A 22,474-nucleotide genomic window follows, 5' to 3' on the forward strand; every position below is an offset into this window, starting at 1 on the left:
TTGCGGGACGGTTTGGCGCTTTCATTTGTACAATTTTTTTTCTTACATATTACTTTTTTTTATCGCTTTTTTTTCACTTTTTCATTATAATGAAAAAGCAACATTTTTGACTTTTTTTAAAATTATTTTTATACAGCGTTCGCCATACTGAAAAATAAATAAGGTGCCAGTTTTATAGAGCGGGATGTTCCAGACACGGTGATACCGATTACACACATGGTCAAAATTGTTGGTACCCCTCGTTTAATGACAGAAAAACTCAATGATCACAGAAATAACTTTAATCTGACAAAAGTACGGTAATAATAAATAAAAAAATCTATGAAAACGAACAAATGAAAACCAGACATTGCTTTTCAACCATGCTTTCACAGAATTTAAAAAAAATAGAACTCATGAAATAGGCCTGGTCAGAAATGATGGTACCCTTAACTTAACCCTTAACAATTCTGCAATCAAACGATTCCTGTAACTCTCAATGAGACTTCTGCACCTCTCGACAGGTATTTTGGCTCACTCCTCAAGAGCAATCTGCTCCAGTTGACTCATGTTTGAAGGTTGCCTTTTCCAGATGACATGTTACAGCTCTTTCCAAAGATGCTCAATAGGATTTAGGTCAGGGCTCGTAGAGGGCCAATTCAGAATAGTCCAATGTTTTCCTCTTAGCCATTCTTGAGTGTTTTTAGCTGTGTGTTTTGGGTCATTATTCTGTTGCAAGACCCATGACCTGCGAGATTTCTCTCTAAAATCCCTTGATGGTCTTGAGATTTCATTGTATCCTGCACATATTCTAGATACCCTGCGCCAGATGCAGCAAATCAGCACCAGAACATAACAGAGCCTCCTCCATGTTTCACAGTAGGGACAGTGTTTTTTTTCTTGATATGCTTCATTTTTCTGTCTGTGAACATGGAGCTGATGTGCCTTGCCAAAAAGTTAAATTTTTGTCTCATCTGTCCATAGGACATTCTCCCAGAAGCTTTGTGGTTTGTCAACATGTAGTGTGGAAAATTCCAGCCTGACTTTTTTTATGATTTTTTTTTTCAACAATGGTGTCATCCTTGGTCATCTCCCATGAAGTCCACTTTGGCTTATACAATGACAGATGGTGTGATAGGACACTGATGTTCCTTGAGCTTGAAGTTCACCTTTAATCTGTTTAGAAGTTTTTCTGGGCTCTTGTTACCATTCGTATTATCCGTCTCTTTGATTTGTCATTAATTTTCCCCCTGTGGCCATGTCCAGGGAGGTTGGCTACAGTCCCATGGATTTTAAATTTATGAATAATATGTGCAACTGTAGTCACATGAACATCAAGCTGCTTGGAGATGGTCTTATAACTTTTACCTTTAACATGTTTGTCTATAATTTTCTTTCTACTCTCCTGAGACAACTCTTTCCTTCACTTCCTCTGGTCCATGTTGAGTGTGATACACCCCATGATACCAAACAGCACAGTGAGTATCTGTAGCCCTATATACAGGCCCACACACTGATTCCAAGATTGTACATGCCCGAGATGCATGTTAGTTAGTGGACACACATTGATTTGACATGTTCGTTTTGTCACATTATTTTCAGGAGTAACATCATTTCTGTCCAGGCCTATTTCATAAGTTTTAATTTTTTTCATTTTTTTTTTAATTCTGTGGAGGCATGGTTGAAGAGCAATGTCTGACTTTCATTTGTTCATTTTCATAGATTTTTTATTTATTATTACTTTTGTCAGATTCAAGTGACCATTGTGGGTTTTTCTGTCATTAAACGAGAGGTACCAACAATTTTGACCACGTGTGTATGTGTACGTTTTTTGTTTAATTTTGCTTGATCACAAACGCTGCATTTTGAGTGGCAAAACGGATATTCTTGATTTGTGTCTGCTTTTTGTGTGTTTTTGTTACTTTTTTTTTTTACATATTTTATTTTAATTTTTCACTTGTTTTTTTTACACCTTTTCACTGTGGGACATGCATAATTTTTACTTTGATCACTGGTTTCATACAGTGCTGTACTTATGTACAGCAATGGTGAGACTCAGACTCAGCTTATTCCTAGATCTCATAAGCTACTGTTCTCAGGGGGCATCTCATGAACTCAGGGTACCATGGTAACCATCAGTACTCACAATTGTCATCGTGAGTGTGTGTTGGTTACTAAGGCAGTCTTGTGACGCCCTTGTAACAACTTAAATACCACTGTCGCGTTTGCTAGTGGTATTTAAGGGGTTAATCGGCCCGAGTTGGTTGGAAAACTGTCTAGGGCCGATACAGCTGACACCGCTATACTCTTATTCCTCAGAGCCGTTAAATAGTGGCACTGAGGAATAAGTACCTTTATTGGCTGCTGTTAAAAGACGTATTGGTGCTCATTAAGGGGTTAACTGTGCAGGTCTGTTTTGGCACACCTCTTAAAATTGTCAAGTTGGAAGCACAAACAACCACATTGATAATACAGGCAGACTGGTGTTATAATAGCCTTTCTGGCAGTCATGTGAACCCAACATATGATTTCTGGTTGATTGTATATTTTTCAAGGGCAGGCTAATTGTGATAATATTTTTACATTATTCTTAGGACTAAAATGTTAAACCAAAATGTTGCATTAATGGACGAGGTACTGTGAGAGAAACAAAAACTCATGCAATGGAATAATATTTCAAAATATGTGGGAGCTGCTAGCAGCAGCAGCAGCACCACCGGCTTTATTTGTCTTCCATAAAGTTCTGCTGCCGCCAGTGCCAGTGGCCCATGCGCAGTCCAATATCTATTCCCTGTCCATCATGTCATCTATACCATAGTACTAGTGCTGTGGGGCTATTGTTACTGGCCCTAAATTGCCAGACACCTCCCTGCTTGTCTTTTCTACTGTGCAACTTCGGACACTGCAACTGCCAATGCACGATCACGCCAGTCACAAATCTCCTAGCTGCTACTATGTTTTACAGTGCTATACTGTACTGCTGCTGCTACTGTTGCTGCCACTGCCAATCCACAGTCACAAAAGTCACATCTCCTGGCTGTCCACCCATCATATTTTTATAAGGTGTGGCATCTGAAAATTCCATTGCTGCCAGATGCCCACACATCTTCCATGCTTTTCTACTGAGTTAAATAGATATACTGTACGGCTTCTGGGAAGTGTACTTATTGAGGGTACAAAATATGAAAGATGTCCTAAAATAGGGCTAAGCTTTGGATAGGTTTAATGACAAGACATGAGTAACGCAGTGTTTGGATAAAAGAGCTCCAAAGTGGTTCATTAGAGTCCTTTATTAAGGCTATTACGTTTTCTTTCTATCTTTTCCAGGAAATTATAAGCTCTTCAGCATGAAGATTAGCTGGAAACTTATTTGCAGCAAATAACATTTGAGGGTAAAAATAAAGGTACCTTCACACTGAACGATATCGCTAGCGATCCGTGACGTTGCAGCGTCCTAGATAGCGATATTGTTCAGTTTCACACGCAGCAGCGATCTGGATCCTGCTGTGATGTCGTTGGTCGCTGCAGAAAATCCAGAACTTTATTTCTTCGCTGGACTCCCTGCAGACATTGCTGAATCGGCGTGTGTGACGCCGATTCAGCGATGTCTTCACTGGTAACCAGGGTAAACATCGGGTTACTAAGCGCAGGGCCGCGCTTAGTAACCCGATATTTACCCTGGTTACCAGCGTAAAAGTAAAAAAAAAAAAACACTTCATACTTACCTTCCGCTGTCTGTCCCCCGCTGTGCTTCTCTGCACTGTGATTGCCGGCCAGCCGGAAAGCAGAGCACAGCGGATTTTCTGCAGCGACCAACGATATCACAGCAGGATCCAGATCGCTGCTGCCTGTCAAACTGAACGATATCACTATCCAGGACGCTGCAACGTCACGGATCGCTAGCGATATCGTTCAGTGTGACGGTACCTTTAGTCTGATAGAATATACTCTCTTTAACAAAGATGTCTTATCGTGATAAGTGGGCAGATATGAATTGGGAAGTTTGTGCAATAAGTACCTCAAATTCATAAATATAGTCTAGATAGCATTTCAATAATTATATATTTGCATATATCTTTACATACACAGTGTGCGGTATTGAAGAATTCCGCTATGAAGATAGGTATCCTAAATTACCTTTTTACAGTCTTGGCAAAAGACAGAAGTGGTACCCAGTAATCCAAGATGCTCCCCACACAGCAGGCATTGCGACATTCCATTGCCCATCACATTTTTCCTCATGTTTTCTAGTCTTTCCACAAGGCGTCTACAAGTAAAAGCATATATTTAACTAAATTATCCAAATTAATTTCCTGAAAAGTCAAATGGCTTGCAAACAAACAAATATGCAATATGAATGTAACATCTTGAAGAAACAACTTTACACAATGTAACTATTAAGTACCATTTATCAGTAACACGTTTCTGATGATGATAATGATGATGATAATGAACAAATTAGAAATGGGAAAAGAAGGGGAAGACAGTACAAAGAACAAGTAGAAGAAGAAGAAATTCTTAAAATAAATGGAGAATAACATTTGACCGGTATAAAACACTTCCAGTAAACCACTAATTTTATGTAGACAAGATTTAATAGGTTTTCCAGGCTCAGTCACCATGTGAATGCCGATTTACGAATCTTTACAGTGTGCAAGGTGCCAAACTGTCAGGATTCCGCTCTATGCCAGCCCAAGTGGGCTGTCATATGGAAGCAAGTATGCCATTTGCATAGTTGCAGTCATCATGTGCAGACTAGATTTTCATCCAATTCTCTCAATGGCATTATTCAGAAAAGTGGATACAAATCTAATGACATCTGACTGTAATTACAGTGTGTTAATCACTTTCAGTCACTTGACAGCCTATGGGCACTGGAGATAGAGGGGAATCCTGACAGTGGGTGCATTGCACACTGTTGTGATTTGACAGTCAAAGTGATTGCAGAAATTTCTGCTTGGGCTAGAAAACCCTTTTTGGCTTGATAAATTGAACCCATCAGAGCTAAGCAAATAAACATAGGGCCCTGGCAGTTCAACAATGGTTATATTGGTTTGAAGATAATATTAACTTGCCTGAAAGTAGAGAATGGATGATTGACAAAATAATTTATACTCATTTAGTATATCCCCTGCCACTATAGCACCTCCATGCTGCAAGTCCTGCGGGTCTTTGCTCGCTATCCTGTAGTAATGATGTTTTGGCTTTTGTCAGGTAACCACTGCAGTTGACCTGAGTGGTGATGGAAACACTGTCAGTATGTGACTGCCGACCACAGAAACAGGTAACTGAGCAGTGGATGGGAATTAGTAGGCTAGTATAATTTGTTTTTAAAGCATTTCCTGCTTTTTGGCCATTTTCTATATTGTAAAACCATTTAAAAGCAGCTTGCAGTGTCCTATATTCTATTAGATTGACTGACCTAACTAATTTCACAGCTCACAATTGCTAGCAGAAACAATGGATATGCTATATGATGAGCTAGGGAAATGAATGAAAGAAAATGAATGCAGTTAATAATAGCATTACTGATGATTTATTTGTCTATAATAAATAATAATTGAAGAATAAAACCAGCACTTTATATGAGGGAAGGCAAGAATACAAAAAAATTAGCATATAGCTCAATCTGTTGTTAAAGAATAAGCTCGGAGGAAACGCCTGTATTAGTGAATGAAGTTCAGTTTTGTACCAGAAGATGGCAGTAAAGAAGCATTGCTCGAATAGTGAAACAGTATGCGTTAGGTGCAATATAAAAATATTTAGAATTGAGAGTCCTCAGTGCAGGTGCAATATACGTTTTCTATTTTTTAACTTAACGTTAAAAGGGAATAAAATAGAAGACAATGCTTCAATCAGACATTCCATCTACGCTCATATTATTACAGTATATACATATTTAAAAAATGTTTAATACAACCAGATCTTTTACGGTTAATGCCATAATCTGCTGATGTGTAATAGCAATAATATGTCCTTAAACAGCCCAGACATACCCAATTCTCTGTTGTTCCAGGGTATCTACTTTCTCAGCTCTTCTAATGACTTGAATGATTGACTCTATCTCATTTTGGTCAAGAGACTGATTCTTCCTCTTCTTGTCTGTTTGGTAGGTGTGCACTGACCAGCCTGAGTGTAGCCTAAAAATTTAGGTTAGAGTTTATTATAAGCATTATAATAATGATTTTTTCTAAAATTTATACTAAAAGAACTTTGATTTGACAGATGATATACAAATATATCATGAAATGGTGAACAGAAAACATGGTATCTAAAGAAAGTGACATGGCCAAAAGCATACCCCTCATAACATTTATGCAGTCGTCTTTTGAACCCCGATTGCAGAAAAAATGCAGGGATGGGATCAGCAATTGTATTCAAGCAAAACAAGAATTACGAATTACACTGTGGTGATAGCACTGTACACAGTAACAGGGAGTAAGCTGTCAATCAATTTTGAAACAATAGGGAGAATTTGCATCTTGTAAGTACATCGGACACCTCATTCATATTTCTGGTTTGTTGCAGCTATTAAAGAGGTTATCCAATTTACAACATTTTTATTTAAAAAAAAATGTCTGCAAATTGTATAAAATAACAAAATACACAGTAATCTTTCTTCATGTTTCAGTGTTGATGCAGTGCACATGCAGTCTTCCTGGTTTTAGCTTAAAAGTGGACAGTTTGTCACCCCTGCAGCCAATCAGTGAGTGCTCGAACTCCATTCTGGTTCACACTGCTGAGTCAGTAAGATAGAACGGTTGTGGCCATGAGCTGGAAGAGAAATAAATTATTTTGCTGTTTTATACCATTTTCAACTTTTTGGTGTTTTTGTTTTTTCTATTCAAGTAGGAGTTTAGCCAAAATACACATGCTGATTACAGAAAGAAAAACCACAGGAATACAATTAACATGTCTGACACTACTGAAGAGCCCCTTTATAAAGAACTAGATGGTGGCCCGATTCTAACGCATCGGGTATTCTAGAATATGCAAGTCCACGTAGTATATTGCCCAGCCACGTAGTATATTGCCCAGCCACGTAGTATATTGCACAGTCACGTAGTATATTGCCCAACCACGTAGTATATTGCCCAGCCACATAGTATATTGCCCAGCCACGTAGTATATTGCCCAGTCACGTAGTATATCGCCCAGTAATGTAGTATATTGCCTTGTGACGCAGTATATTGCGCAGCCACGTAGTATATTGCCCAGCCACGTAGTATATTGCCCAGCCACGTAGTATATTGCCCAGCCACGTAGTATATTGCCCAGCCACGTAGTATATTGCCCAGCCACGTAGTATATTGCACAGTCACATAGTATATTGCACAGTCACATAGTATATTGCACAGTCACATAGTATATTGCACAGTCACGTAGTATATTGCCCAGCCACGTAGTATATTGCCCAGTGACGTAGTATATTGCCCAGCAACGTAGTATATTGCCCAACCACGTAGCATATTGCACAGTCACGTAGTATATTGCCCAACCACGTAGCATATTGCACAGTCACGTAGTATATTGCCCAGTTACATAGTATAATGCCCAGCCACGTACTATAATGCCCAGTCACGTAGTATATTGCCCAGTTACGTAGTATATTGCCTTGTGACGCAGTATATTGCCCAGTGACGTAGTATACAGCACACAGCCCCTGTTGAGGGCAGAACAAAGTACTGCAGTGCGCAGGCGCCGGAAAGGTCAGAGAGGCCCGGCGCCTGCGCACTGCAGTACTTTGCTCTGTCCTCAACAGTGCAGACAAAGTACGCCTGCGCCGGAGCCGTGGCTGAAGATCAGAAGAGGACGTCTTGGAATGAAGATGGGAGGCGCCACAGCGGACCAGAGACACCCATCCGACCGGACCAGCAGCGGGACCGCCCCTGGGTGAGTATAATCTAACGTCTTTTTATCCTTTTTCAGGTAACATCGGGGGCTTATCTACAGCATTACAGAATGCTGTAGATATGCCCCTGATGACGGTGGGCTTACCTCACCCGCGATTTTCGGGGTGACAGGTTCCCTTTAAGGAATCTAAAGTACAACACACATTCTTGTTTGCTTCATATGTGTTTTTTTAGTTCTTGTTTTCAAGAGTTCCTTTATGGCTTTGAAGCCTTCAGTTGGAATCTATAATGCACATATTTCAATTTTTTGCAATTATTTTCTAAAATAGGACTCAAATTCAACTATCTTTTATCAGTTTCCAATTCCTGTTACTGGTGTGGTGTAGTTCTTTTATTTATGCCATTTGCTGATTTTGATACAAAAAGAAAATAAAAAGGATCAAACAGAGAAAGAACAAATATCAGAAATGAAAGATGGTAAACGCTGCCGGCAATACTGACAGAGAAAACCTTCCACAGATGTGCCTCAAATAGTAAAAATAGAATTATTCTTACCGTTAATTCGGTTTCTAGGAACCTTCCACGACAGCCACTTCGGAGGTTGTCTTCCCCGCCCTAATAGGGACAGGAACACAAGAGGTTAAATACCCCTCCCCATCCTGCACCGCCAGTGTTTTCTTGGACACAGTAGCATGTATAGTTACCACAAAAGTGCAGGAATCATCCAATAAGAATATCAGGTAGGGAGGGAAATTAGTGCTGTCGTGGAAGGTTCCTAGAAACCGAATTAACGGTAAGAATAATTCTATTTTCTCTAGTCACTTTCCACGACAGCCACTTCGGAGTAGTACCAACAGCTAATTTCTCTAGGGAGGGATCACAGCCTGCAGAACACGTCTGCCAAATGTTAAATCCCTATTGAAATTTAGCCGGTAATGTCTGGTGAACGTATGGATGGACGACCAGGTGGCGGCTCTGCATATCTGCTCTGATGAGGCATTCCCCCTCTCTGCCCACGATGTTGCCATTGCTCGGGTAGAGTGTGCTTTCAGAGAGGCAGGTGGATCCAGTCCCTGCGATGAATAAGCCAAGCAAATAGACTGTTTGATCCAGTTTGCGATGGTGTTTTTTGCCGCCTTCTTTCCCTTGTTTTGTCCCGAGAACTGAATGAATAAATTTTGATCAATTCGCCAGGTTTCAGTTTGTTGTAAGTAAAATAAGACCACCCTGCGAACATCCAAGGTGTGGAAGGTCTGTTCTTTAGGGTTGGAGGGGTTTGGGCAAAAAGAAGGTAGTAGAATGTCCTGATCTCTGTGGAAATTCGAGACCACCTTAGGTAAAAAGGACCGGTCTGTTTTAGTACAATGCTATCTGCAGTGACCGTTAAATAGGGTTCCTGTATTGACAGGGCCTGTAATTCACCAATACGTCTAGCCGTAGTGATTGTGACTAGAAAGACTGTTTTCAAAGTTAAGTTTTTTATGGTTATAGCATCCAGGGGTTCAAATGGATCCTGGGTTAGTGCGTTAAGTACAGTATTGAGGTCCCAGGAGGGTACCCTATTACGGAGTGTAGGACGAATTCTGGATGCGGCTGTCATAAATTGCTTGATCCAGCGGTGATTGGCTAAATTCGAGTCAAAAAAGCTACTAAGGGCCGATACTTGCACTTTGAGTGTGCTAGGGGTAAGGCCTATATCCAAGCCCTTCTGTAAAAATTGTAAGATCCTCGCTATATCAGGATTGAAGGGGTCTGGAACTTCTGGGGAGCACCAGGACGTAAATTTTTTCCAGACCTTAGTGTAGATGGCATTGGTTACCGCCTTTCTGCTATTTTGAAGGGTCTGGATTACGTCATCTGAGAGTCCTTTAGCTTTTAAGATTGTGGCTTCAGTAGCCATGCCGCCAAGTTCAATCTGTTCAGGGCCGGATGTAGTAGGGGACCCTGGTGTAGGAGATCGGTCTTTTGAGGTAGAAGGCAGGGACCTTCCAGGGCCATATCTAATAGGGCGCCGTACCAACTCCTCCCGGGCCACAATGGGGCAATCAAGATTGTGGTCACTTCGTCTGTCCTGATTTTTTGCAGAGTTCTCGCCAGCATGGGAATGGGAGGAAAGGCATATGCAAGGTTGAATTTCCACTGGTGTGAAAAGGCATCTATTCCCTGTGCCTTGTCTCTGTGATGAAGGGAGAAAAATGTTTCTACCTTCGCATTTTGCCTGTTGGCGAATAAATCCACCTCTGGAGTACCCCATTTTTCGGTTAGGGACTGAAACACTGTTTGGTCTAGGGACCACTCTCCTGGATGAACGTCTTTCCTGCTGAGGAAATCCGCCTGAGTGTTGTCCAATCCCCTCAGATGTACTGCTGTGACCGATAGAAGGTTTTTCTCTGCCCAGAAAAATATTCTTGCAGCTACTTCTTTTAGAGAGGCATACTTTGTCCCCCCTGGTGTCGTAGATAGGCTACTGTGGTCATATTGTCCGAGTAAATACGAACGTGATGATTTTTGATCAGTGCAGATGATGCCTTTAGGGCCTCCTCCACAGCTTTCAATTCTCTTAGATTCGAGGAGCTGCTGCTGATGTTCGATGTCCATTGTCCCTGAAAGTGGAAACCCTCTACCACCGCACCCCAGCCTCTTTTGCTGGCATCTGAGCGGAGTGTTTTTAGGGGAAGGTGGTCCCAGCTGACCCCTCTCTGGAGATTTTGCTAATCTAGCCACCATTTTAGCGCTGATTTCACATGGCCAGGGAGAAGTATCTTCTGACTCAATGGAGTCTGTCGTCTCCTGGAATGTAGGAGCACGTAAGTCTGGAGAGCTCGTGTGTGAGCTTGGGCCCAGGAAACCGATTGTATAAATGCTGTCAGGGACCCTAGTACAGACATCGATTCTCTGAGGGTCGGTGCACGCTGGCCTCTGAACTTGGCTACCTTGCGGACAAGGTTGATTTGATGACCTTTGGGTAGAAAAGATGTTCTTACATCCGAGTCCAGTAGCACCCCCAGAAATATCCTTCTTGTGGAGGGATGGACCTCTGATTTTTCAAGATTTGGGATCCAACCCAGGGTTTGTAATATCTCTAGGGACTTTGATACGTCTGTTTCCAGACGGGAGGCAGATGGAGCCATGATAAGCAGGTCGTCTAAATACGGGACTATGCATATTCCCTGTTGATGGATGAAGATTATCGCTTCCGCCATAATCTTTGTGAAAACCCGTGGGGCCGAAGAGATGCCGAAGGGGAGAACATTGAACTGGAAATGTTTGATCTGGTGACCCTTGGAGACTGCGAACCTGAGGAATTTCCTGTGCTCTGGATGGATTGGCACATGGTAATACGCATCCCTCAGGTCCACAGTCGCCATCATCCAATTTTGACCGATGAGGGGGATTACTGATTTGACTGTCTCCATTTTGAATCTCCTGTATCGGACCGATTCGTTTAAGGGTTTCAAATTTATGATAATTCTGTTTTTCCCCGATGGCTTGGTTATCAGAAAAAGGCGTGAATAATGACCACATCCTTCCTCTAACTTCGGCACCTGAGAAATCACATTTGATTGCATTAGTTTTTGTAGATCTTGTAACAAGGAGTTTTGGAGATCTGGGTTTTGGAGGGAGGTTATCTTTAAGCATTGTGGGGGAGGTCTCACAAATTCTATTTTTAATCTCTCTTGAATGGTACGAAGGACCCACTGATTTGTGGAGATGGTTTGCCACTCGGTGAAAAATCGTGAGATTCGACCCCCGACCGGAGCACAGTCATTGCTTATCTGGGGTTTGCTGGGCCTGAGGGGCCAGGATATTTTTGCCCCTGCCTCCCTTAGGATAACTCCACCTTCCCGTTTTGCCTTTTCCTCTCTGCGAGGATTGGTCACGGGAGGGACAAAAAAAAGCGTTTTTTTGGGATCTTCTGCTCAGGGAGAGATTTCTTTTTATCTGCCGCCTTATCCAAAATATCGTCCAGAACGGGTCCAAATACATTATGACCCTGAAAGGGTATGCTACATAATTTGGACTTGGAGACAAAATTGCCTCCCCAGGATTTTATCCAGAGTGCTCTCCTGGACGAGTTAGAGAGAACGGCAGCTTTCGCGGCTACTCGAACCGATTCAGCAGAAGCATCGGCTAGGAACCCCGTTGCTTTCTGTAGCAAGGGTAGGGAGTCTAAAATCTCCTCTCTTGGGGTGCCTTGAGTCAAGTGATCCTCAAGTTTGCGTAACCAGATAAACAGAGATCTGGCCACGCAAGTAGAGGCTATATTAGACTTTAGCAGATTTGTGGAGGTGTCCCAGGACTTTTTTAATAAACTCTCTATTTTACGATCCATCGGATCCTTGAGTTGCGAAGAGTCCTCAAAGGGAAGGGCAGTTTTTTTAGTTACCCATGACACCTGTACATCCTCTTTCGGGGTCTCCCATAAGGAGTTATCCCCATCCAATGGGTACCGGTTTTTTAGTTCCGATGGTACAGTCAGACCTTTTTCAGGGAGGTCCCATTCATGCAGAATTAGATCTAGTAAATTCTTATGTACTGGAAACCCTTTTTGATCTTTGGGTTTCAGACCCTCAAACATCTCATCATGTACTGTGAGTGTAACTTCTTCATCCTCTACCCCCATGGTGCCTCTTACTAAACCGATTAGGTCACTCATGTCCTCAGAACTAAAATAATATTTTTTGCTTTCTGATTTACAGGTGGGGGTAGAAGTGGAGCCTTCGTTTTCCCAGTTATCCTCTGAACCTGAGGACTGGATCTCTCCCGAGTCCGGGTCAGATTCTACTGGGGCTTTTTTTCCTCTTTTTTTGGAGGGGTGGCTGAGGCACCGACATCTGTGAGAAGGTAGCCATAGAAGAATGGACCTCATCTTTAATGAGGGATCCAATGCTATCCAGCAGCGAGGGTTGTTCAGCACGTAGGACCTCATCCGTACAGGACTGGCAGAGCTTTTTCCTGTATGTTGATGGGAGTTTGGCCGTACACACTTTACATTTGCAGCTTGACTTTTTAGGATCAGAAACCTTTTCTCCCTATGAGAGAGAGAGAGGGTTTGCTAAGCCACTTAGGGGTATATAGCTCCATATACATATATACATGAATGCACATACGTATATAAGGGATAGCTGGGCCCGACACCTGCTACTTACTTTGGTAGGAGGGGGAACGCTGGCATCTGCAGATGCAGAGCAAGGGGGTCTGTCACCGTCCATGTCCGTCAGTGTAACAGTCAGACAGCTTACCTTGCTACCCGGATCTCTTTATAAAGGATTGGTGGTCCCAGCGTGATAGTGCTCCTCCCCCCACGTGTAGCCCGATTGGGGTAGGGTCCTGGAACGCCCCCGAAAACGCTGCTGTATGGCGTGTTTTGCTGCCAGGACGCCATTGCCGGCCGGCGTGCGCTCCATGGAACGCTTCCTGATTGAACCGGAAGTGACGCGCGTTAACCCGGAAGTAGTCAGGCCCCTCCAGCGCTGCAGCCATGGGAGGAGGGAACCGGGGGGCTGCAGGAGGCCCCCGGCAAGCACATCACCGCCCCGCATTACTCCCGAAGGGAGCGCCGGAGGGGCGGGAAGGTCCCGAGTCCCTCCGAAGAGAGGAGACGGGAGCAGCATTATTTGAGGAGGGAAGCCCGACCTCCATTCCGCCCGGCTTTCCCGGTAAGTGGAGCTCCGTCGCCAGCCACGGCAGCTCCTTCAGAATCTCTTCATGCCCCATAGGGGACAGGAAAACACTGGCGGTGCAGGAAGGGGAGGGGTATTTAACCTCTTGTGTTACTGTCCCCTATTAGGGCGGGGAAGACAACCTCCGAAGTGGCTGTCGTGGAAGGTGACTAGAGAAATTGCTCCCTTCTCACCGTTCAGTTTGAATATTTACCAACTCAACAAAAGGACAAACATACATAAACAGTATAAAGGGAAGGTAATAGATGGGATCATATGAATGGATGCAAGTTTACTATATTATTTGCTTGGGTCAAGCTGATCCCAGCTTACTTTATTTTTCATATAGTAGAATTGATTCAAAATCAACAATTATATAATAATGTTACTGATGAAAGCAGGGGTAGGCATAGGCAACCCTGGGAAGGCAAAGATCTTCTGTAATACTACAGAATGAACAAAAGATCTACCATCACAAAAAAGTTTTTTTACCACACGATAGAAAACAATCATGCTTATAGAAGATGCTCACCAGCATGAGTATGAGCACCAGTCAAAGAAATACACACCACTAGATGCGCTCAACGGGAGAAAAGTCTAGAGGTGAAGCAGGCCATGGTTGGATGTTTAGGCAGTGCAAGCTGCTTACAGTATCACCATCAATATGGAGCCTGACAATCTCGTGTTGTAAAACAGCTCCTGAAACACTTTGAAGAAACGTCCATGCCACTGGTTCCATAACAAAAGCAATGTAACCTTGAACTGGTTGTGTATCTGGAATGAAGACTAGATGGGTGCAGCTACCGTTTCATATGCCACACCACACTATAATCCCTGGTGTAGGATTATTGAGACGTTTCCTTGTGAACATTTTTTCCTCACGTTGCCCTTGTCATCTCATCAGATGTGAAAATGGCATGTAATGATCCATTTTCTACTGTAAAAAGAAATTAGGCATACTATACCAAGCCTAAGACATCAAACAGTGTCTATACAAACATCAGAAGACATTTGCACAATATTGGGCTATGCACCAGATGTCCAGTTACAAATTTTCCTTTGACCTCATGCCACTGTTCTCAAAGGATACCAGGGGCAGAGAAATACACTAATGGAGGCTGAAATATAGATCTATCCCCTTCAGCAATTAGTCTTGATTTGTCTTGGACACAGTGATAGCTGGAAATATACCAAATGGACAGCACAAAAAGGCCTTCACAAGGGGAACAGAAAAGGTTTTCAACATGATCACGCTTGACCACATGTTTCTCATGTTATTGTGAGCAATCTGCATGGCCTTAAAAGTATCAAAATGATCTGCAGGGTTTCCAGACATGTTTCCTATCGAGCATATCATTAAGGGATTTGTGGCAGCTCTGGGTCTGTGGAAATGTAATTTTTTTTCTTCCTTTTAGTCCAGCAGTCTCTTGCTGGTTGTTCTTTTAGACTGGTCAGCTGGTGTTGGTTGGTAACCACTCCCACCTCCCTTTAAATAGTCGCATGACATATTAGCTGATTGTCGGTTATAGAGTTTTTGTTCTGTGCAGACCAGCTTGATGTGTGGAGCTTGTGTGTGATACTGGTGTTGCTGCTGAGGGAGGTCTGCTGTCCTGATGCCGTTTTATCTGTTGCTTTGGAGCTTAGCAGCAGAGTCGGAGTTGAGTATTTCCCTTTCTGTCTGTCCCATGTTTGTCTATTCCCCTATGTATTACCATCTGCAGTGGTGAGGCTACCGTCCTTACTGGCCAGTGCACTAGCCAGGGTACATTGAGATGACAGTCAAGGACTAGGCATGTGATGGTGGCGGGGGGAGAAGGACCCGTTTAAGGCATTAGAGAAGCTTAGAAACAGGCACAGGTTGGTGTCAGGAGGTGTCCCTTCCCACACTCCCCATCATTAGGGTCCACCTCAGTGGAATGACCCTGCTCTTAGGAGTCATTTTTGTCAGGGTCTGTCAGCTAGGCTTCAGGATTCTCTGGTACAATATGCTACTCCAAGGTCATTAGAGGTTGCTATGGCCCTTGCTATCAGGGTGGATAAATGCCTCAGGGAGAGACCGAAATCTACTCTGCCACCTGTTGTTCTTCCTAGGGAAAAGGTCACACAGGTGCTGTCTGACCAACCCATGCAGTTGGGGGGTGTCACCTCTCATACTAAATTGCCTGCAGTTCACAGTGGGATGGGGGCATGTTTTTACTGTGGTCTTATGGATCATTACATTAAAGTCTGTGTCTGTCTGTCTGTCTTTCTCGCACTAAAAATGGTACTCCATTGTAAAAGCTGCGTTCTCCTACTCGTGGAGGGAAGACGACCATGGGGTGTACATTTTCCTCCACTTTTACATCTCAGTTTACCATTTTGACTGAAATAGTGGTTGGTGGGAAAACGGAGACTATTCCAATTCTTCTGGATAGTGGAGTCCATTTGGTGGATTATCGCTTTGCATAGACCCATGGTCTCATTGGTAGGATGCTAGCGAGATCCATTCCTATTTGTGCTATTGATTCTGCTCTTTTCAGCCAGAAGAGTTTGACCCAAGTCGTACATAATGTGAACTTGCGCATAGGGACTCTTCATGAAGAGTTCCTGTTGGGCTATGTCTTGGAGGGTAGGCCTTCCCTGGCTGAAGAAACACAATACAGTCATAGATTGGCGGTCCAGAGAAGTAGTCAGTTGGGCAAGTTTTGTTAAAACTGTTGCCTGGGTGCTACGATCTCTGCCGATCTCTTATTACATCTACCCCTTCTTCCCCAATGGAGGTAGCTAAGGTATTACCGGAGAATAGGGGTAAGACTCTTCTCACTCCTCAGGTAAACTCTGAATCTCGGTGTCCTCCTGGGAAATTTGGTCAGAGGAGGGTGGTAGCTCTCTGTGAGTATCCTGAGGATAAGAGTTTTGTGACACAGAGGGTTCGCCTCTGGCACAAGATGGCACTCTCCTTGAAGGACAGACAACAAACGTACTCGTGATAATAAATATTCAGGAAGGGCCTGTGTGTGAATGAGTACGTGTGGGTATCCACTAAAAACATCAGGTGGAAGTACGCATCTGGGACTTCTAGGGTGATTGGGCCTCATAGGGTGGTGGTAGTTCTCAGCCCTGGGACCTTCCAGTTAGAGTTACCCCCAGTGATGCATGTAAATAAAAAGTTCCACAGGTTGTCGCTCAAGAGATTTGCTGCGACTCCGGAGCCTACGTTATTACCATCAGGCTGAGCATTGCTATGACTTTGAGGACCAGGTGACTACGTAGGTGAATACTGGTGGTGTGATGCGTCCTTGCTGTATGTCAGTTCCAGTAAAGTGTGGTCTTAAGGGTCCAAAGGTCCCTCGTAGAAAGGGGGGTAGTCACAAATCAGCTCTGGATCTGTTGAAATTTAAATGCTTTTTTATTTTGGTCCATCAAGAGTTAATATCCGTCTCTTGCTGGCTGTTCTTTTAGGCTGGTCAGCTGATGTTGGTTGGTAACCACTCCCACCTCCCTCACATGATTTCGAACACTCACATGTGTTCTTTATCACAGCTGTGATAAAGAACGCAAGCGAGCGTTCAAAACGCGTCTTGCTCCCTCGCCTTGTCTATGCAACCATTGCAATTTTTACAAGTGTTAAAGGATTTAAAATAAAGGAAGAACTAATTTTACCAGATTCTGGAACAATCTCTTTTTTTCTTTGAGCACATCATCTGGTGTGGATCCACCTGGTTCCGTGCAAACTGGACTTCAAGTACTAGGTGAGCTGGCTTTCTTTTTACTATATAAGAACTCTGGAACACTTCAACAGATCCTGATGATTCTGACATTGTTTTCCTGTGATTTATTGTGCTTTATGATAGCGTTTGTTACATTTTTCAAACATTTAGTTTTAATGCCTTTAAATCAGAGTCATATTGCACAAAATAGTTAATAAATAACATTTCCCACATGTCTACTTTGCTACAGCACAATTTTTGCATCAATTTCTTTGCAGGAAGTTATAAGGGTTAAAAGTTGACCAGCAATTTCTTATTTTTACAAAACATTTTGCAAAACCATTTTTTTAGGGACTATCTCACATTTGAAATGATTTTGAGAGGCCTATATGACAGAAAATACCCAAAAATGACACCATTCAAAAAAACTACACCCCTCAAGGTACTAAAAACCACATTCAAGAAGTTTATTAACCCTTCAGGTGCTTCACAGGAATTTTTGGAATGTGGAAGGAAAAAATAAACATTTACTTTTTTTCACAAAAAAACTTACTTTTAGACCTATTTTTTTTTTTACCTTTGCAAGGGTAACAGGAGAAAATGGACAAATATTTTGTTGTGCAATTTCTCTTGAGCATGGCAATACCCCATATGTGGGGGAAATCTACTGTTTGGGCATATAGCAGGGCTCGGAAGGGAAGGAGCGCCATTTGACTTGTTGAATGTAAATTATGCTGGAATAATTAGTGGTTGCCATGTCACGTTTGGAGAGCCCCTGATGTGCCTAAACAGTGGAAACCCCCAACAAGTGACACCATTTTGGAAACTAGACCACTTATGGAACTTATCTAGATGTGTATTGAGCACCTTGAACCCCCAGGTGCTTCAGAGAAGTTTGTAGTGTAGAGCAGTGGAAATTTAAAAAAAAAAAAATCAAATTTTTCTTAAATAAATCTTTTTAGCTCCATAATTTGCATTTTCATAAGAATAAGAGGGGAAATTGCCCCATACAATTTGTTGTGCAATTTCTCCTGAGTACGCAGATCCCCCATATGTGGGGGAATACTACTGATTGGGCACACGGCAGGGTTTGGAAGGGAAGGAGTGCCATTTGACTTTCTGAATGCAAAATTTGATGGAATAATTAGCGGACTCCATGTCACGTTTGAAGAGCCCCTGATGTGCGTAAATAGTGGAAACCCTCCACAAGTGACACCATTTTGGAAAATAGACCCCTTATGGAACTTATCTAGATGTATATTGAGCACCCTGAACCCACAGGTGCTTCACAGAACTTTATAACGTTAAGTCGTGAAAATAAAAAAAAATCACATTTTTCCCGCAAAAATGTTTCTTAAGCTACACTTTTTGTATTTTCATGAGGGAAAAGGGATAAACTGGACCCCAAAGTTTGGTGTGCAATTTCTCCTGAGTTCACGGATACCCCATATGTGGTCGAAAACTACATTGGAGGCACAGTGCAAAGCTCAGAAGGGAAGTAGCACCATACTACAGTCCAATTTTTGCTGCACTTGTTTGTAGGTGCCATGCTACATTGTCAGAGCCTCTGAGGTGCGAGAACAGTAGAACCCCCATAAGAGACACCATTTTACCAAATAAACCTTTCAATAAATTCATCTAGGGGTGCAGTGATCATATTGACACCATATGTGGAAAGTGAAGAAAAAATAATTTACATTTTTACCACCAAGATTGTGTATTAGCTCCAAGTTTTACATTTTCACACTGGGAAATGGGTACAAATGGCACCAGAATCTGTCCCACAATTTCTGCTGAATGTTTAAAAACCCCATATGTCACTGTACAGTGCTACTTTGCCATACGGAGTGACCAAGCGCTATTTGCCTCCTGGAGCACAGATTTTCCTAGACTAGTTTGTGGATTCCATATAAAGAGCCCCTATGTGGTAGAAAACCAGAATCCCCCTTCCTTTTGGAAATTATAAGCCTTTGAGAATTTATCTACAGATGTAGTGATGATATTGACTCCATTAGTGTTTTCCAGAAATAGGCAGCAGTGGATGTTGCTGAACGAAAATTGCAAATTGCCGTTGTAGTGACCAGTACATTATGCCCAGCACTTGCTTCTGGAGGCATGCACCTGTAAATTAGGTGGACTCATCACTACAGCAATACCAAACAAGTGGGCAATAAATGCTATTTAGGAACACTTGGGTTCAGAATGGAGGGGGGCATTTGGATTTGGGAACCGAGAATTTGCTGTATTTCTTTTGGGGTGCAAGGAGCCATTTTGTGTTTCCAAGACATTGTACAACCAATAATGTGGAAGAAATTTGACAGATGGCAGACGTGAACGGAGACTTGCTTTTTTGTGGATTGAGTGGAAGCTTTTATTGGGAACATTTTACATAACGTTTGGGATCACAGTTATCTGGCGTCTATGCTGAGCACTTACTTTGAAGTTTCCATCTAAATCTCTTAGTGACGTGATTCAGATGAAACCTCCGATGGATCCATTCACTTTAGTGAGGTAGCAGAGTTACTCTGGACTCTGTCTGGCCTCTGTTCCACGGTGTCCTTTTTTTCCCAGAAGTGCACAAAACTGTGGCTGACGGCACTTTTACGCAATCCTAAAAAGATGGACACCCCTGGATCACAGGTCCTATGGCGCCCACAGTGCCTCATTATAGGGAATCTTCCGCCAGAGGTTCTGTCTGAATCATGTATTTCAGCGATTTACACAGAAACCCCAGTGTAAGCGCTCAGCATAGAGCAAAGGATAAATGTGCACAAAGCCTTACTGCAATCTTTGGGAGGCAGAATGAAAAGATCAACAGTATGTGAAGAATTGGTTTAATTTATTTTTTATGCCGCTCCTGGTGCGGTATAAGTGATTAGGCGACTTAATTCTTCAGGTCGGTGCGACTACAGCGATACTAGATTTATATCGGTTTTTATGTTTGGCTTCTGTCACACATTAAAAGACAATTTTTATTGGGAAAACTAGTTTTTACATCACCATATTTTGAGAGCTATAATTTTTTCATGTTTCGGTCGACAGTCATGTGAGGGCTTGTTTTTTGCGGGATTAGCTGACGTTTCAATTGGTACCATTTTTGGGTACGTGACCTGTTTTGATCGCTTTTTATTCCGATTTTTGGGAGACAGAATGAACAAAAAACAGCAATTCAGGAGTTTTTTTGTTTACTATGTTCACTATACAGTAAAGCTGACCTGACCTGACCTGACCTGACTATATGATTCTCCAAGTCAGTTTAATTGTGCAGCTACCAAACATGCATAGTTTTTATTTTTTAAAAGTACTGAAAATAAATTTGGAAATTTGTAAAAAAACAATATGCTTGTGTCACCATTTTCTGAGACTCATAACATTTTCAAATTTTGATAAATGGGGCTGAGTGAGGGATTATTTTTTTGAGCCCTGAGCTGATGTTTTTACGGATACCATTTTTTGCCTGTTATTGCATTTTATTGAAGTGCCCAAAAAAACATAATTCTGGTGTTCCATCTTTTTTTCTCAATAGGAAATTTACCGATTAGGTTAATTTATTTTATATTTTGATAGATTGGACTTTTACAAACACAGCAATACCCAACATATGTATATTTTTCTATTTTTTTTGTAATTTCTTTATTTTTAATGGGGTAAAAAAACTTTTTTTTTTTCATTTTTACTGTACTACTTAGTTCCTTAGGGGACTTGAACCTGCCATCAGTCGATTGCTTGTACTATACACAGTAGTGGCTGGCCAGCGACAGGCTGGCTTTCACAGGAGTACTGTAATGACAGGTACAGAGGTCTTCGGTAGACCCTCGGCTGTTAGGGCAACCCATCGGCGACCTGCAGTCACGTCACAGTCGTGTCAATGGGCGCTTAGAATGACGCACCCCTGGCCAGCGTGTGTTAAATATCGCAGTCAGAGATTGACAACAAAGTTTAACAGGTTAACATCCACGGGCGGCGTGCAGCTCCATCTGTGGCTGTTAGAGGCAGATGATGGGTAAGGCATGATTGTTAGAGGCAAATGATGGCTTGTGAGCCTACATCAAAGTCAAATAAATGACATGTGATGTTAACTGTACATCATATGTCGAGAATGGGTTAAAATTAGCCCTGGACAGATTCTCAGTGAAATGCTTCTGGCCAACAGTTCTCAATAGCTCATTTACATGTTGAGTGTTCACAAATTGATGGGTGTTTTTAACTAGTGGATTTCTCTGGAAAAAGACATATGATCGCAGTTATCAAGGTATCATTTTATTCAACTTTCTGTGACCTGCATGCCCATATTGATGGCTAAGGAGGGTTGATCCTACTGACAGATTACCTTTAATAGTTTGTATACGTGTTTTTAAGAACTATTTTAATAAAAAAATAACAATAAATGAGTATTTAGAATGGTAGCATAAAAATAGGAATATTTAGAATGATGTCATAATGTCAACAAGGTGATTAAATTGTAGCTGGTAATGATAATGAAAAAATTATGGTAAGGTATATTCATTCCTCTGCTTTTGATGAATACCAAAGATAAATAAAATGACAATTCAAAGAGCATTAAAAATAATTATATTAATGGCAACAGAAATGTATAAAATAAGGAAACTTACTTGGCTCTAAGAGCTAATTGTCTATCATTTGGGCACACCCATTGATCGGTTTCATTGCCAAAAATGGTATCTGTCATGATGATCTGATAAGACACAAACAATTTTCCTTGAAACATTCATTACACTGTACATACAACATAGTAAGATAAATTTGCATATCTTATCAACCATTATTAATTAGGTTAGGGGACTTTAATGTATAAAGGAATGTATGGCAGCCAGCAGCATTCTTTCAGAAGGGAGGACATAATACCAATTAGCCAAGGAATTCAATTTCAAATCAATAGCCACAAAAACAGAAATAGACCGCATCCAATTGGGTTGAATAGAAAAAAAAAACTAAAAAAACTAAAAAAAAGTTTATTCTATTCAGTACATCTTTGCCACGTTTCAACTTAGTGCAGGTTTTTTATTTATGTGGATATACTGGTGATTTATTGGACAGAATAAACTTTTTTTTCTATTTTTTATACAACCTGATTGGACAGCGTCTTTCTGTATGGGGGGGAATTGTGTGACAACCATAAGAATTTACTTAAAATGAACTGTCCCATTAGGATATCCAGGTAATGTTTACAAGGAATGAAAATGTAAATGGTAAAAAAAAAGACTATAAAAAAGAGCCTCTTTTGTAAAAGCAAAAAATAGCTTAGACAAACAATACAAAATGATTCCAT

At 41.8% G+C, this 22,474-nt stretch overlaps 1 protein-coding gene across 8 annotated transcripts in view; it reads right to left on the reverse strand.

The window, feature by feature from the left end:
• RPH3AL (rabphilin 3A like (without C2 domains)) overlaps positions 1-22,474 on the reverse strand; it is a 682,151-nt gene that overhangs the window by 370,493 nt on the left and 289,184 nt on the right. For all 8 annotated transcript variants that reach the window (XM_069757358.1, XM_069757356.1, XM_069757351.1 and 5 more), the window contains 3 exons: positions 21,798-21,880; positions 5,976-6,119; positions 4,117-4,246 (listed from right to left, as the gene is read on the reverse strand). In XM_069757358.1, the coding sequence (XP_069613459.1) occupies positions 4,117-4,246; positions 5,976-6,119; positions 21,798-21,874 (351 nt within the window). In that variant the 5' untranslated portion in view covers positions 21,875-21,880. The remainder of the gene's footprint in view (positions 1-4,116; positions 4,247-5,975; positions 6,120-21,797; positions 21,881-22,474) is intronic.

This window comes from Ranitomeya imitator, chromosome 3, assembly GCF_032444005.1.
Source record: "Ranitomeya imitator isolate aRanImi1 chromosome 3, aRanImi1.pri, whole genome shotgun sequence".
In the NCBI taxonomy this organism is placed as follows: domain Eukaryota; kingdom Metazoa; phylum Chordata; class Amphibia; order Anura; family Dendrobatidae; genus Ranitomeya; species Ranitomeya imitator.